The 17,209-nt window shown below is 38.7% G+C and overlaps 1 protein-coding gene across 1 annotated transcript in view; it reads right to left on the bottom strand.

Moving 5' to 3' along the window:
* LOC113148379 (LIM/homeobox protein LMX-1.2-like) overlaps positions 1-17,209 on the bottom strand; it is a 34,787-nt gene that overhangs the window by 16,671 nt on the left and 907 nt on the right. Inside the window, exon 2 of the mRNA XM_026340070.1 lies at positions 16,333-16,519. Coding sequence (XP_026195855.1) covers positions 16,333-16,519 — 187 coding nt within the window. The remainder of the gene's footprint in view (positions 1-16,332; positions 16,520-17,209) is intronic.

Here is a 17,209-nt window from a genome sequence, read left to right on the forward strand (position 1 = left end):
TGCTATACACACACTGTAATTCAGCACCTGATAGGTCAGCATAAAGTGGTTGGAACACGTGCAGGTCAGTACATTGCATTGTAGTGCAGGTACACCTGCTTTCTACACTGTGTGTCAGTAAGAAACGTTTTAGTACAATTCTTAAATATACAATATTTTAAATGGTTGGAGGCAAAAAGAAGCACTTTTAACTTTAAACACATCTATTATGTATGAGTGAATATTACATACAGAATCCATCAGTATGTGTTACTCTGTTTTTATACAGTTTTCCTGTGACTGTGTGTTTTCCAGAGATAACCAGATAATTTATTAAAATTAACATACGTGTCTAGATCCACTACATTTGATCACATTAACATATCCCTGTGATAAATTGAACATTCTTAGAAGGAGGTGAATTCAAAACTCTATATCTAAATGGTCTAAGTCACAGTCCTTCTTTGCCTTTTATGGGTTTTACTCTGAAATATAATTCAGAATAATAAATAATAATAAAATGACTGAACGTCCAGCTGTGAATACAATGTAAAGCTAATGTTGGCTGCAATACTACAGTATTTCAGTGAGGTGTTAGTGGTAATATTAGCAGCTGAGCTAATTTAGCTTCTGGACTTCATCATGAGGGCAATGTGAGGATCAGCAGAGGTGGATTTCAGTTGTTACAACTCATCAGTATCATCCGATACTACACTTTAACACTATGTTATGATGTTGTACAGTATGTGGCAGTCCATCCAGTAGCTTTAAGACATGTCTTTTTTAAGTAAATATTTCACCAACTCCTTAATAAATACTCATCTCTCCTAGCTTTAAACATGTTCTGTAGCAGAGAGTTATCAAATAAATGCCCACAGACATCATCACTGTGGGTTAAAGATGCACATCGCATGTGAGTCAGCTAATAATAATCAGCCTCCAGGCACATGGACATACCACCACTTAGGCCCTCATAAATAAGCACAGCTTTGTGGAGACGAAGAGCTCTAAAGAAAGGAGGAGGGAACACACATTATTTCCCCGGGGACCCTACTCCCATCCCCAGCCCCAACATTTGTATGAGGAAGAATATATCACTGCTGGACGTGCAGGCCATCTCTAAACCTCAGTGACACACCACTGACACCAGCTCTGACACTGACACAGAGGCCACATGACAGATGACATTTAAACTCTGTGAGTTTGACTTCATAATTCTGTGGAGTGGTGCTGTGGCTTTGATTAGGTGTTTCATGAGAAGACTTCAGGCTTCAACGCCAGTACAATAATAATTTTCAGTTCCAAATTATTCCATTTTTAAATTTTGTCTTTGAAATTGACAAAACTTATGGCCGTGATTTGGCGCCATACTGTGGAATCCCATTTTTGGACCGAGAGTCCATTCTCCGGCTGTCAAAAAGAACTGGTTGAAAAGTGAGCACTGGCGCTGAATCAAAGCTCAAATTGGCTTGGTGGAAAAGGGGTAATGGTGGTCCATGAGAGTCTGTATCACTTCCATTTTGCAAAGAAATCACCAGAATCAATGGCAATAATCATTAAGAAGCATTATGCACAACAAAGCTTGAACCCTTTTTGGATTTGGACTTGTGCAAGAAACGTGCACGACAAAACCCAAAGCTCATCAATACTCTTTTCATCTACCATTACTGTTCTGAAACACCAACATGTACAGTATTATTTTCAGTCAAGCTGTTAACACCACTGAACCTGGTTGTATGAAAGCATCACTCACTAGGCTATTTTTGCTTTTCATTTTCTATCTGGAAAAACATATCCTAGAGACATCATCATTTCTTCTAAATAAAGAAAAGAAAACATGGCTCTTCAAAATATAAGATGATAAATATTGCTGCAAAAAACCCTGTATTCATTTGATACATAAAGTTTATGACAAACTGTTTAAGGCTAGACAGCTCTCACTCTGTGCATGAACGTCACAGATGGTGTGGCTCCACAATGTGAGGCTGAGGCACAGATGAATTTTTGTTCATTTGAAGTTGTTTGACTGTGACTGTCAGATTACTGCCGAAGACTGAAGTTTCCTGACTCCAAACTGAATGTGTAAAAAGGGGTTTGATGTTTTGAGCATGGTCAGGCCTCTGCAGCATAAACCAACACATGAAACATAACAGCCAAAGGGAGTAAATGTGATCGGGGAAATAGTGTTATGTCCTGACACAAAACTGTTTAAAACCACAGTCCTAGTTTACAGGCTACATGTTAATCAATGAAAGTTCTGCACAGAGTTTGGTGTATTATGACGCAGCACACTGCTAACACAACAAACTTGTGTTGTAACTTTAGTTGTAAGTCTGGTTTCTAACTTATTTTATGTTGCATGTCATCAAGTCACTCTTGCGTGGGTTAGGTCACTTGTTGCATGTTTGTCGTGTCATTCCGTGGTTCAGTATAGAGTGAGGGAAATGAAGAAAACCAAAGGTTTCTTTAAACTATACAACTGCCGAGGGCATTAGAAATGTATATTTTTCTAATGCGGTGTTCATCACTGGCCAAAGTAAACATTTAACTAATGTCTCCAACCCAGCCAAAAACACTTTAACACCTACATACATACTGGCCATGCCCATACATGTACATATACACATTCGCAATGCAAACGACCAAAAAGTCCCAGTCCCAGTGTGCAGGTTTCAGAATAGTGAAGGTAAACACAAGTTGCCAGTCATTATAACAGCGTGAGCCAACAGCAGTGATTTTACTGATTTCACACCGGCTTTTTTCTAGTTTCTAGTAGTTTCTGAACCTCATCAACTACTAATTCACCCACACCCCCATCATACGTAATACATAATGTTCACTGCTTGTTCTTGTCATTCCATTTGGGTTTGATACTGTGAGGATCACAAAGAAATGTGCTTATGTAAAGGTGAGTGAAGCCAAATGATTAAACATGCCCGTTGAGGTTGAGCTAAGCCACAGACAGAGGACTGTTTTATATATATATATATATATATATTAAAAAAAACGTTTTGAATATTTTGGGGACAATAAAATCGATAAACGGCCTTTTCTTCAATTAAGGAAAACAACATAACAAAAGAGACGCAATATAGGGATACAAATGTGGCCAAAACAAAGTGTCATGTGATTTGGTGATGTAGTAAAAAAATCTATATAACCCCAGGAGTCACTGTTCACACCCAGAAAAGCCTGGTGTTCAAAAAAATCATCATCAATGCTACATGTAATGAAATATAGTCCACTAAGCAATAGTGCATTTCCACTGCAGAAACCTTTCCCAGGGTACAGGAACCTACTGAGGAACTTAGTTTTTTATATTTGTGTATTTCCACCACAGGAAAAAGCGACTACATTTAATCTTGGGGCCCACCCAGAAAAACCCAGGTCAGGAACAACCAGAAACTAAGGGGCAGGGTGTGAGGAGCTGAACGTCACTGGTTGGTCAAATACTATGCAATAATATATATATATATATAATATGGTAACTTGCAATTGTCAGCAGGTTAATTATTTTAATATTTCCATTGTTTTGGTCTTACTGTGGAAATACAAATCACAGTTCCCTCCAACATTTTCAATTGAGGCAATGTTCCTAACTTTAGTTCCTTTGAAAGAAATTAAAAAACATGACCTTTTTTAATTAAAATGCACCTACACACAGCATCTAATGTTTGCTAGCAGACTAATTTCATTTTGGCAGTGCACTCCTGCTATATGATTAATCAAATAATATATCATATCATATTATTGTTAAGCTATTTTACTTATGTGACTTACTTTATGTTGTACTGAATGTTGAATGTTTAATTACTTCCAGGTAAAAATGGATTACTTATTATTTATTTATCATATTTATTGATACAGCTCATCAGGACAGCCACTTTATTAATTGTACAATTCAAAGCTATGTAAATTGGAAATTGTACGTCTACGAGGAACGTGTGTTTATGCTTATTTGATTGGTCAGTGCAGTGCTTTTCCAAATTACATCACATGGTGTTGGCATTTTTGTCAGACGACTGTGTTTGTTTGTTTTTTCTGTATCAGACGCCCTAATGTGCCAATATTAGGTCTTACAGAAGAACTCATAATCCAGTCCTTACTGTTATCTCAGTTACTGTACAGTCAGATCACATTACACATAAAGGAGGTATTGATTTTCTACATATGCTGAAGTAAAAGGTATTTTCCAGGTACTTTCCTTTAGGTGTTTCTTAACCCATGAGAACCCAGACCCATTTCTACTGTAAGGAATTATGTGGGGTATAAAACAAACTAAATGCGGCATGTGGAAAAAATTTCTTAAGGTGTTGTTGACACCTAATCAAGAGGAGTATACTACACCCTAATTAAACCTGGGTAAAAAAAAAAAAAACTCCACTTGAGAAGGCAAAACTGTCCAGAACAACATCACATCCAGTGCTCCAGAGAGTTTAATAATTTTAACTTTAAAAATTTAAAAAATTTAAACAAAAAAAAGTGTAAAAAAAAAGTGTTGTTTAGTAGACAAATTCCTATAATTTAAGTCTTAGTTTATATAACATTTTATTCCCCCTGAAAATACCCATCTACATTTAGTCAGTAGTAGCTAGTTAATATAATAATAATAACACTAACAACAACAACAATAACAACAACAACAACAACAATAATAATACAATGGAAATGGTTTGGACAACCTTCTCAAAATTGTGGCCATGATTTGTAAAAGTTACAGATGTTGATCCTGGTACCAGGATCACAAAGGTTGAGGGGTTGAATACAAGCTTATTGTTAAGAAATCATGAAGGACATTTAAGGAGAAAAATACAGGACCTGTAAAATAAAGTAAAATTAGTAAAGTAAAATGTTACAGCTTGTATGTGAAGCTGTGTCTGTTTTACTAAGAAACTTAAGCCTCAATTGGAGCCTCACAGACAGTGTTTTTAACACATCCATCTGCATATTGTATGTGAAATTAATTAATTCATAATTAATAAAATCCCATTTTAATTTTTACTAATAATCCCGTGATGGTTGCTTTGGTCAGGAGTTAAATTTGCCAGAGGTGGACTATAGTAACTGGCTGAGCTCCAGTGCTGCTGCTGGTTTGTGATGAGAATACCATCAATATCTAACTACTACCTGGCATCGAGCTGCTGATCAGCAGTAATGAACAGTGACCACGCTTAATGAGCCACTGTTGGAGGACTGTGGGTAATGTGGTTTTACAGTCTGGCTGTATGGGGTGGTCTATATATGAGTCCTGTGGTCATCTCAGGCAGCAGGCCTCTTAATGACACAGCAGTAGAATAACCATATGTTGGCAGACATAAATACATGCTTATTCAACATTATGGATTTATTTAATATCACTCAAGCACAAAATTATATTCATGCCATGATATACAGCAGCACGCAAATGAAGAACTAGGTTTTCTGCAGTCATTTCTATCATTAATCAGAATCAGAATCAGAATCAGTAATTGTATCAATAATAATGTTTTTACATAATTAATACTGTTGTTTTACAAGTCATTATGGTCTCTACAAATAATAAACTGATGAGAATGATGGGATTCATCAATATAAGATGACGGTACAAACTAATCTCCAGATTAAGAACTTTTTTTTTTAAGAATAAATGTATGGAAAAAAAGCCCAGTAATGGTTAGTCACCTTTGTGTCATAGACTGTCGGGGTGTTGTGTGCAGGGCGAGAGAGACACAGGCGGCAGAAAAGGAAAGGGGAAGCCCAGAGGCAGACATAATGTATGCTGCAGTTAAACCAGCCCAACAAGATTACAGACATCTGTTTGCGTTCGTGGTTCAAAAAAGGAAAAAGATTTATGCAAATGATCCACAGCAGTGTAATTAGGCAAGGAATATCAATGAAGTAATTACTGTTACACTGGTGGTGGAGATGCTCTCTGACAACACATCTTCCTCTTTCTCTAGGGAGGAGGAGGCAGAGCACAGAGGAAAGTGGAGACAAAGGATGATGTGAAAAGAAAAGCTGAAAAGGAAACAGCAGAGAAGAACAAAGAATCATAAAACACAGTGAAGGAGTGTGTGCTTGTATTGGTGTGTGTGTGTGTGTGTGTGTGTGAATGACTAAGGTCTCCTCTGAGACCAGGAAGCTAATAATGTGGACAGCTTGGAGCAGGCGGGTTTTGGATGAGCCCTTGGGGTCTTGTGTCGTCTCTGCTTGCTAAATGCCAGGCAGATTCCCAGGAGAGGCCGGGAGCGCTGATAAAACGATTAAACGGGAGAAAAGAGGGGGAAGCGGAGGGAGGGGAGAGAGAGGAGCAGCCAGCCAACACTGGCAAACATGTATCTGTCAGATCGGAGAGCTGCTGTCCTCTGAGCTGATGCAGGGAGAAAGATTTAGAATAAAAGGAAGCAAGAGCAAACGGGTCAACTATACCAGCATCTTAGAATCTGATTATTGGACCAGAACTCTACACATTATTACAAGTTGGGTTTTATTTATGTAGTTTGGGCTGTTCTTCCAATTAACAGTTATGCTATTTTTCTCACATGACAATAAACTGTAGTTTTTAGCTCCTTTAGACGGGTGTAGACCTTTGTGGTCATGGTTACAAAAATAAACACCATGTTTTGAAATGGTAGAAAGCATCTAGGTAGACTGCTGTTGTAAAGTCTGGCAGTCATCTACGAGTTCCAGGGAGGATGGTTCAACTCCTGGTGCTTTAAATGTGGCTGCCTAACCACAAGAATTTTCCCCAGGGAATTCATATTAGTATAAGTATATTTTGCTATTATTACATTTATCTGACACCTGTGGTTACAAATTACACTCAGATTCAGAAGAAAATGACAGAATATTAACAAACAGATGAGGATATATTGCATCACATTTTGAATGCAGGTATTTCCACACTGTGCTACTACTTCTACTTAAGTCAAAGATTAACCAAAGAGGGTTAAGGTGCATCAACCACTGATGGTGATGATCAGTTGACAGAAAGATTAGGATTTAGGGTAAATGAAGTTAAGGTTAGAAGACCGCAGGAACCAATTTCAATTTCAATTTCCAAGTGATATATATTATCTCTCTGAAATAAAGCACTTTGGGGCATTTACACCACATGTATGTTATCAGGATAACAAAAACAACGACTGAATGAATAAATGAATTATATTGTTAAATTAAAAATATATTTTCTTAACTCTACAGTTTCTTCAGTAACATTCAATAATTCCCTATAAACAGCCTCCTTTCTTTTTAGGGAGTCACTTATATCACTTTTACAGTCAGATCCTCTGAGATGCGACTGTTAAATTAAACAACCGAAGATTGCACCTTTTGTCGATCCAAATTCTGAGTATGTGAAAGCATTGAAATAACAGTTTTCAAATGAATTAAAGTAAATAAGACTTATTGTTTGTCTGCATCAAGCTTGTGACTCACTGACATTTTGAAAATGTTGGTTTCTTCTTGATATTGACATAATTTTCCAGGCTTGTACTGCAGCCTCTTTTAGTTGTTGTTTGTTTATGATGGTGATTGACTTGCACTTTTTTCTAAAGACCTAGACTGAGTTGAGTTTTGAAATCACTGTCTTGCAGCATGATGAAGTTCCTCCCCTAGTTTTGATCATTTCTCTGTAGGAGTTTGTATGGTTTTGTTAATGATTCTCCTACACTTCTCCCTTGCATTACCTTAGTAGGGGTTAATGTTAAGCGCCTTTTAGACTGCCCTGCTCTACAGCACCAATACACCTCTTTGCTTTGCTGTATAAAATGTGCCATGCTGAGGTGGGTGACCCCCATGCGGTCCGTCCTTTAAGCCACCATGAGAGGTAGTGTTTGGGGGGAGGAGGTGTGTATCTTTGGTAACGTTTTATTGTGAGACCTGATATTGTGGATGATTTGATGTGATTTAACAGTCGTCATACATTGTTTTCAGTAAGTTAATGATTAGAGTAGAGTTTCTCCTCCAGCTCCTCATCAACCACACATTCATTCACCGGTAATGTTTTGAATGTGATGTATTTCAGGTGTTATACATCAAATTAAATGTCACTGTTAGTATTTTTGCAGTGTTTCATCTCTGTATATCTTAGATGATGAAGATCTTAATATTTCAAATACAAAAACTAACACAGTGGTGAGTGAACAAACTGAAAACCAAATGTGACTGAATGCGGTCAATATGTGACTAAGGAAGTCAGCTGAGAAAACTAGACCAGACTGTGTTCTGTTGTGGGAAGTCAACCTAAGACAAAAGCCCAATCAGTGATGGGGCCAAGCGTCGGTTAAAGACATTACAGAGTGTGGGACATATAAAACCAGTGTCCACACTCTGACGTCTGTCTGTCTGTTTTATATGAACTATTGTCGTGAAGGACAGGGAGGATCTGGTTCTTATTTTCTTTCTGGCTTTTCTCTGGTAATAAAAATAATTATTCCAGCAAACTCCTCTAACACCCTGTCCCACCCTAGGATGTGCTATAAATTCGACTGTTATAGCCAGTCGACAAAACAGCCTGTTTGCCTGGGCCACCCCCCCCCCCCCCCCCCCCCCTCACCCCTACCGGTGGTTCAGTGGTTTGGTTCGGCTGTTGTGGCCCACTCTTTGATCCCTGGGCCCATTATTAAACTGCTGCATAAACGCCTTCATGTCAGGGACACATTTATATTTCTGTGGATTCAAAAACATTACAAATACAAGATGGTACGGGCCCCAAACAGGTGAGGCACTGTGAGACAACTGATAGCAGAATACTGCAGCAGTTTTAGATGATGTTTAATGGTTTTTCTTTGGCTGAACAGGCTGTCCTCCTCAATGGGTGCTCAATGATAAATCTCCAATAAATCCCAGCCATGCTTAGGAACCCAACAGACACATATTACTGTAATATGAGATACACAGACTGCACAAGGCAAGAGATGCTCTTGCCAAGTCCAATGATAAGGAAACTGAAGAACAGGAAGCAGGGTGCAAAAATCTATGGATCATGGAGTGAATATAACATATAAACCCTACAATGCCCAAACATACATACTGACCTAAAGTCAATGTTCCTATGAGGTCAATAAAGGCACCCGATGTTTGATGATCAACATTTTACTTTACTTTACTTTTAGCATTAGTGTATCTAGGTTGATGGGATTGTTTAAATTCAGACTCAGAGGGGCAAGCATTCATTTCAGTTTGTCTGTGGCCCCTTTATGATTTGTAGCTCTCTCAACTTTAGAGTCTGTCTCTGTCCCACTGTGGTAGAGGAATGCCAAGCTGTTCTGAAGTCAGTGGGTAAAAAACAGATCACTTTCTGAATGACTCTAACACCTAACATTGCGTAATAAAACAACAGGAAGCTGCCTACACATAAATGAAGAATGTTGTGCAGTAATGAAATAAGCTCCATGCAGCGTGAAACATAAATAAACATAGCGTCCTGCATGTTCTCATTTAGAAACTCTACATAATTAGAAAAATACCTCGTAATTGGATAACTGTCATTTAAGGGAATGCAAATTGTAATAAAAATCTAAATGTATATTAAATATATTTCTACAATTTTCAAATGTTATATTCTTCCTTCACAAGCTAAATATTCACATTCTCATCACTCACATTTTCATTTTGGTCTCCTTCAATTTTTTTCATGAGCATGGATGTTTTCTTTGGGTCAATGTCTTGCTAGATAGACTGGCAGCAAATTTCTTTATACTGTAACCTCCCAAAAAAAGTAAATATATTTTTCTTTCTTCATGATCCCATGAAGATTCCCTGTGTTTGAAGCAGGAATACAGCCCCACAGCATCACGCTCCCACCACCATGTTTAACTGTGTGAATTGTGTTTTTAGTGTTGATGGTCTCTCCCTTCCATAAATGTGCCCAAACAGCTCAAGTCTGGTCTCACCTGGCCAAAGGACAGACTTCCAAAAACTCACTTCTTTCAAATCTTCATGTGCCAACTTCAGTCTGGCATTGATGTGTCTCTTTGTGAACAATGGAGCTTTTCTTGGACAATGACCTTAAATCCCATGATGATTAACCACACAACAAAACAAAATAACCTCAAAAATCCAGTCCAGAAGAAGCCAGTTTAGCAACAATCAGAACAAGCTTTCGACCAGGTCCAGGTTTGTTTTTAACAAACTTTGTCTACTTGTGCTTTGCAAATATTCCACAGGTGTTGTACAGCTGTTCTAGACACTGTAAAAAGCTTGAAGATAGCAGTAGAGTCCTTATTGAGGTCCTTCTTAATGAGCATCCACCTTTATCCATGCATCTTTATACTAAGTTCCAGACTGATATCTTTATTTTTGGCATGATATAATTACGTATTACCAAGAATTAAGAGATTGTCCATGTCAATCAGCTGCTGAAGTTCCACAAGCACTTTGTCCTTTAAGTAAAGTTCAGTTCTGGCTGATTACTCAGGTGGGGTTTGAAAGGTGACTCATTAGTTACTGTCATGTACCTTTATGGTGACTATAGAAATGATCCCTATATTAACAGTAATGGGCTTTAAGCCAGTCATTCCATCCATACTTGTCTTTTATTTACTCAACTTAGCTATAAATAAAAACAGATCATAAAGTCTGATTATTGTGTGTTGTATTGTGTGCCTCATGGAGCAGCCTAAATTATATTTGCATTAGCTGTATTCTGACCCTCTGAAAGCTGAAAACTCTCCCTCCACAGCTCCCTGGACTCCATGCCCACAGACTGTTTCATGTTGCCTCTGTTTGAAGTCAAGGTGGGGTCAGAGGACCAGTAGCATAAATCACTGCAGTTAGATGATGGTGTAGACTGTGGGAGGAGGACAACCTGTGGTTACTGGGGCAAGAGTCTGGAGAGGCGATGAAACCCAATCTGCAAAGTTTTCATGAAGGCTTGTTTTTATAGTGCTGAGCTTGGCCGTTGATCAGCTGAGGTATCAAAACAGAGCAATTCTTTAAGGAGCCCCTGCTGCTAACTCTGTTGTTTCTTTGGGTTGACTTTATTCACCCCACCCCCCTCTTCTTTTCTTTGCCCCTGCTCCCAGGGGAACTGAGTGTGTTTAGAGTCCTGGACAGCCTGCTGTGTCTGGGACCAGGATTTACTCCTGGATCCTCACTTGCAGGGGTCTGGGCTTTGATTAATGCTGAACACACAGGGTCCTCTGGTTTCTAATAAAATAAACCTGCTCAGTTTTACAATGACATATCCCAATACCTCCTTGTTCAATGATGAATTGTGGTTGACTTACAAAGAAGAGCGACAACTAAAAAAAATCATCTTTCTAGTGGGGGCTTCAAGGACATTTTGTTGTCTGAGTATCACTGATCTGAAATGAATGTGATGATGAGTTTGCTAGTCAACAGAAATTTAAAGCATATGCAATGTGGAGTTAACAGGTTAACATATGCTCGTAGCTGGGAGTCCATTGGTCCCCACTTCACCTTGAAAGTCACAAACAGGAAGGTAAAATGAGCAAGTAGAAAAGTCCACTAAGGATTGTTAAACCACGCACTTCAATTTACAATGCAAATATAATAAATATAATATTTACAATATAAATATTAAATCTTTGCATAATTTGACTGGTATAACTATAAAAATAATACAAATTAAGCTGTGCTAATGATGTGAATTAGATGCTAATAAATCCTTACAAATATATATTTTAGTCTAATAGCCTCAACATATTTGTGTGTGTTCTAGTGCATTATGAGCTGTTCAGGATTTATTTTACATATCACAGCAGCCACCCAAACACTCTCCCACCAGCGAGAAGATGGTGCCAACATGTGTGAGTTCATCAGCTGTTCAACTAAAGACAAGTAAGCAAACTACAGGTAAATGCTATGAGAGCACAGCATCCCCATAATCTCACAATCTACAATCTAGTGTAGTCAACCTCCTCTAAGACTTAGTCCACAAGGACTGAAGAGCTTTGATTAAACCACCAGCATCTCTTGTTTTTTGGTGATACATAAATATTTTTCTCCCCCAAAGACTAAGAAAGTAAGCAGGTTAAGTAACTGTATAAAACACAGAGGCAGCAGCTTGTGAGAAACTCTCCAGTCAGTTTGGCTGAGCCTGCTCCTGAGCTGCACTTGATTAAAAACAACATTTAATAAGATGCTGCTGTAGAAGCCACCGTTTAGAGACCCTACATCAGCACAACAAAGACTGCAGCAAACACACATAATGAAAAATGCTCAACTATGCAGGTAACACTTGATTTTAACCAACAATTTAGCGTTTATAACCAGCAAAGAGATGAAGGCTGTTTAAACACACTATCATTTCTCTCTGTCTTAAAGTGGCCATATTATGCAGAATATTTAGGTTTGTATTTTAATTCTGGGTCCCTACTAAAATAGTTTTGAATAATTTACAATTCTATACAAAACACCTTTTCATGGTAAGTCTTAGCTCGTGTCTCTTTAACGCCCCTCCACCCTGAAACCACTCTCTCCACCTGTTCCGATTGGCCAGCTTGTGGGCGCCTGCAGAGTGGGGGAAACATTACCCAGCTACCCTGAGAGGGGGGGCATGACTGTGTACTCTGTTTATAGATTCACAACATACGTAGAACTGTTTAGGAGAAGGTCTCTGGGTCTCTGGGTCAATAAAGTGTGTCAGCTAAATGCTACAAAACAAGTCTCTGGGAAGGGCCGTACTGCAAAATCTGGATTTAACCAGGTACCATGTAAAAACAGGGCCATCGATCATTATCATCAATATGTTAAATCTGAAGAATTATAATAAAAAACAACAACAGCAAGAATAATAAAAAATATTTTTAGTAATAATAATAATAATACATATGCATGAAAGTGAAAGACTAAAATAATAAATACATCTAAAACAACACTTCACACATAGCATGCACAGAAAAAGGATAAGCCGTTTTCATATTTCAGGTGTGAGGTATTCCAATCAAATCCTTCATTTAGACGACACGTGAGCTGAACATGTTATTTTAAAGTCTGAATATAGTCTGTATTTAACTGTGATGACCAATTACACTTCACAAAGTCACAAGTCAGCATTAAAGATCCGACATGACTGAAATATCACTTTCATCACCACATTTAGCGGCTGGTTAGTGTAGTAGTAAGATCACTGCCTACCGTGTGCGAGACTGGGATTCAAATCCCAGCTGTGGTCTACCTTCAGTAGGGGTCCTCAGGCAAAACCTCCTTACGCCCTCCCCTGCCTACCCTTGTAAGTCGCTTTGGATAAAAGCATCTGCTAAATGACTAAATGGAAATGGAAATACACTACCTGGATAGTCTTTGATACCAGGACAACAACACACTAGCATCGATCCAATATCTATATTAGTGATATTTAGATCACTCTGCCCAACCCTACTCACAACAGTGTGGAAAAGGCTGTAAGAGACATGAGATGTTGTTTTACTGTGAGTTCTTCTTTATTTTATTCAGAATTCTCTGTTGGTAACCTGAACTTGACTTGGTGTGTTGCAGTTTCAAAATTCAGCTGTGTGGACATTTTAAGTTACAAATTGACCTTAGACTTCTAATATTATACCTTTGAATCAGAAATACCATTAAAATTAGGTAAGTAAAAATGAAGCTGAGAACTGAAGGTAAGATGATGACATGACCTCAGCTCCAGGTCATTCTCACAAAGATCACAGTACAGACTTCACACTTTATAACGAGAGAGCCACACTGCAGTTGTACTGGTTAAATCACCACGTGACACCAAGAATTTGTGTTGTTGAAACGTTGACAACAAGCCTAATTGGAATTAGCACGTAAATTCAGTAGACCAACCTTGCTTTCTGGACTGCCACTTAGATTTTAGAGCAACCTTTAATGCAACCTATCCAAACGTATACTGCTTCAGAATGATGTTCTGTTGTCTGGCTGAATTTCAGAGTAGATATATGTCTTTTTATAATCAACCACAAAATCTACATGAGCCTGAGTCCTGGCTGAGATCCTTTATTGCTAGGTACTAGGTCGAGACTGAACACCAGAGGAGGCCTTGGGAAGCAGGGCCCCTCAAGTGGAGAAGTGTGTTTTCATCTACGTATATTTTACTATATTTACTATTTTCACATTTTTTCATATTTTAAAAATTGCTGTAATTTTCTGACTGCGAATAAACTTGCTTCTATATTTTTTATCAAAATCTTTCATATGTTCATATGTGATAATTTACTTTAATTTCATAATTTAATAACAATTTAACATTTTTAGATAAGTAAGGAAAAATCTAACTGATAAACCAACAAATAAGAAGCCACCCTGGGTTTTAACAATCTCATTACATTACATTACATTTGAACCACATCAAAGAATTCTAACTGCTATTGATGCTTCACAAGTTTGCAGCATTTTAATAAGACAAATCTGTGAAAAACAGGACTTTTTGATACACACGGTTTGATTCCACAACCATTTCTGTCAAATGTACACCGGCTGCTTGAACTGCTGACATTATTCTAAGAGTGTGTGTCAGCTTATGTCACAAAACAGCTAAGCTGCCATAAATGTGGCCACTCTGTCGTCCACTGTGTGCTCAAGCTCTAACTGTCTTTACGTGCACATGGATATTCTGAATGTTATCTTACAACTATATATGTTAACTTTTCTGCTCGGTGCTGCTCATCACTTGATGATTTGTATTGGTTTAAGAAAGGTTATGGTTTTAGCTCTTGTTTTAAATAACCCACATGAATATGAATATAGTTGCTAATCGGTGAGCTAGCACAGCTGGCCAGGCTTCTACATTTCATTTCATTTTAATTGTTTATATTACTCCAAAATTATTCTTTATGTATTGTTATTCACCAACATGTAAAGAATGTTTTTTTTTCATTCACGTAGCAGAAATATTCACTGTTACCCTTTATTAATATTTATTTATATCTGTACTGCTTATTCACTTATTAAGGTCAACAGCACTATCAATGCTTTCATGTTTAACCTACATTAATAATAATATGAACGCTGTTCACTCGTGGATTTTAAAGAACACAGTTGATTTTTGAAATACTACAATACAATACTAATATTGGATAGGAGTTTATTCAAATTAAATTAGTGTCTGGAACTAAAAAAATAAAGTAAATGTAAATTATTTCTAGACTTCACACACTATTTGCTCATTACAAATTCAACAACAGGCAGAAGTAAAACCAACAGCTTAATTTATTATTATTATTATTATTAATAATAATAATAATATTAATATAATAATAATAGTATCTGAATTTTAAGAATTAAGCCAGCAGTGTAAAAGACAAAATACAATAAAGAATCATTGATGCATTAATATAATGTATAATATAATATAATATATTAATGTTATATTAATTATATAAAATATACAATATGATTGGACAATTGAATAATCAGAGCTGAGTCCGGATTCATTTCTAATTGTGTTGACTCAAAAGAAACGGAGAAAACAGACACTGTCAGAAACATGAAACTTAATGAGTTTCAGAAGGTCTGGACGGCTGTATCCCGCAAACAGAGCTGAAACACACACATCGAGCTGAAACACACACACCGAGCTGAAACACACACACCGAGCTGAAACACACACACCGAGCTGAAACACACACAAACCGAGCTGAAACACACACACCGAGCTGAAACACACACACACCGAGCTGAAACACACACACCGAGCTGAAACACACACACACCGAGCTGAAACACAAACACCGAGCTGCGTCCTTTTTCTTGATATTTTCAAGAAAAAGCCGAACTGCTAAAGTCGGGGTGTGGTGTGCAGCAGCCGCAGCATCAGCAGCTGTAGCCCTCCCTGCAGCTCTTAGCTCTGGTAGCCCTCCCTGCAGCTCTGGTAGCCCTCCCTGCAGCTCTGATAGCCCTCCCTGCAGCTCTTACCTCTGATAGCCCTCCCTGCAGCTCTGGTAGCCCTCCCTGCAGCTCTTACCTCTGGTAGCCCTCCCTGCATCTCAGGTAGCCCTCCCTGCAGCTCTTACGTCTGGTAGCCCTCCCTGCAGCTCTGGTAGCCCTCCCTGCAGCTCAGGTAGCCCTCCCTGCAGCTCAGGTAGCCCTCCCTGCTAGCCCTCCCTGCAGCTCTGGTAGCCCTCCCTGCAGCTCTTACCTCTGGTAGCCCTCCCTGCAGCTCAGGTAGCCCTCCCTGCAGCTCAGGTAGCCATCCCTGCAGCTCTTACCTCTGGTAGCCCTCCCTGCAGCTCTGGTAGCCCTCCCTGCAGCTCTTACCTCTGGTAGCCCTCCCTGCAGCTCAGGTAGCCCTCCCTGCAGCTCTTACCTCTGGTAGCCCTCCCTGCAGCTCAGGTAGCCCTCCCTGCAGCTCTTACCTCTGGTAGCCCTCCCTGCAGCTCTGGTAGCCCTCCCTGCAGCTCTGGTAGCCCTCCCTGTAGCTCTTACCTCTGGTAGTCCTCTCTGCAGTACACTTTGGAGGCTCTCGTGTAGCAGGTGGCGGTGAGCGGCTGCTGGCACGCGGCACACTGCAGGCAGTCCTCGTGCCAGGAAGCATCGTCCACCCTCATCAAGAAGCGGTCTGAGATGACGCGTGTGCAGCCCTCGCACACGGCCCGCGGGGGACAGGAGCCGGCTGGAGAGGAGACAAGGAGGATGGAGAAGTGGTTAGAGCTACCAGAAGACAGAAGAGGACCTGCTTCAGTCAGACTACTAGACACAGTCAGGGTGTCACAGGGTGTGTTTGTTACTGCGTAATGAAAACTGAGCACTGAGGTGTTTTATCAGATTAAACTCATGTGCACTGTGTCACAGCCTCGGTTTAGAGTTTGGTTATTTTTATTTTTTTTTATTATTATTTTTTTTATATTTTAGTCCACAAAATGACTTTTCAGCTCTATGCCAGTCTGTAGAGACCACACACACACACACACACACACACACACACACACACACACTTGCAGACTAGAGCTACTGTACTGAATGGATAGGTGAGTGGATGGCTTCATTTTACTGTAGACATATGTAGACTATATATAGAGTACTGTACATGTATATATATATATATATATATATATATATATATATATATATATATATATATATATATATATATATATATATATATATATATATATATATATATGTGTGTGTGTGTGTGTGTGTGTGTGTGTGTGTGTGTGTGTGTGTGTGTGTACAGTACTGTGCAGCAGCCACCATTCGATAGTTTTTTTTGGTCATATATTTGTCACATTTCTCAGTTTTTACATTAGAACAACTAGAAACAACTTCCTGATCAAGCTTTTGCACAATGGAACGATCAACT

Source organism: Anabas testudineus, chromosome 22 (genome assembly GCF_900324465.2).
Source record: "Anabas testudineus chromosome 22, fAnaTes1.2, whole genome shotgun sequence".
Classification (NCBI taxonomy): Eukaryota; Metazoa; Chordata; class Actinopteri; order Anabantiformes; family Anabantidae; genus Anabas; species Anabas testudineus.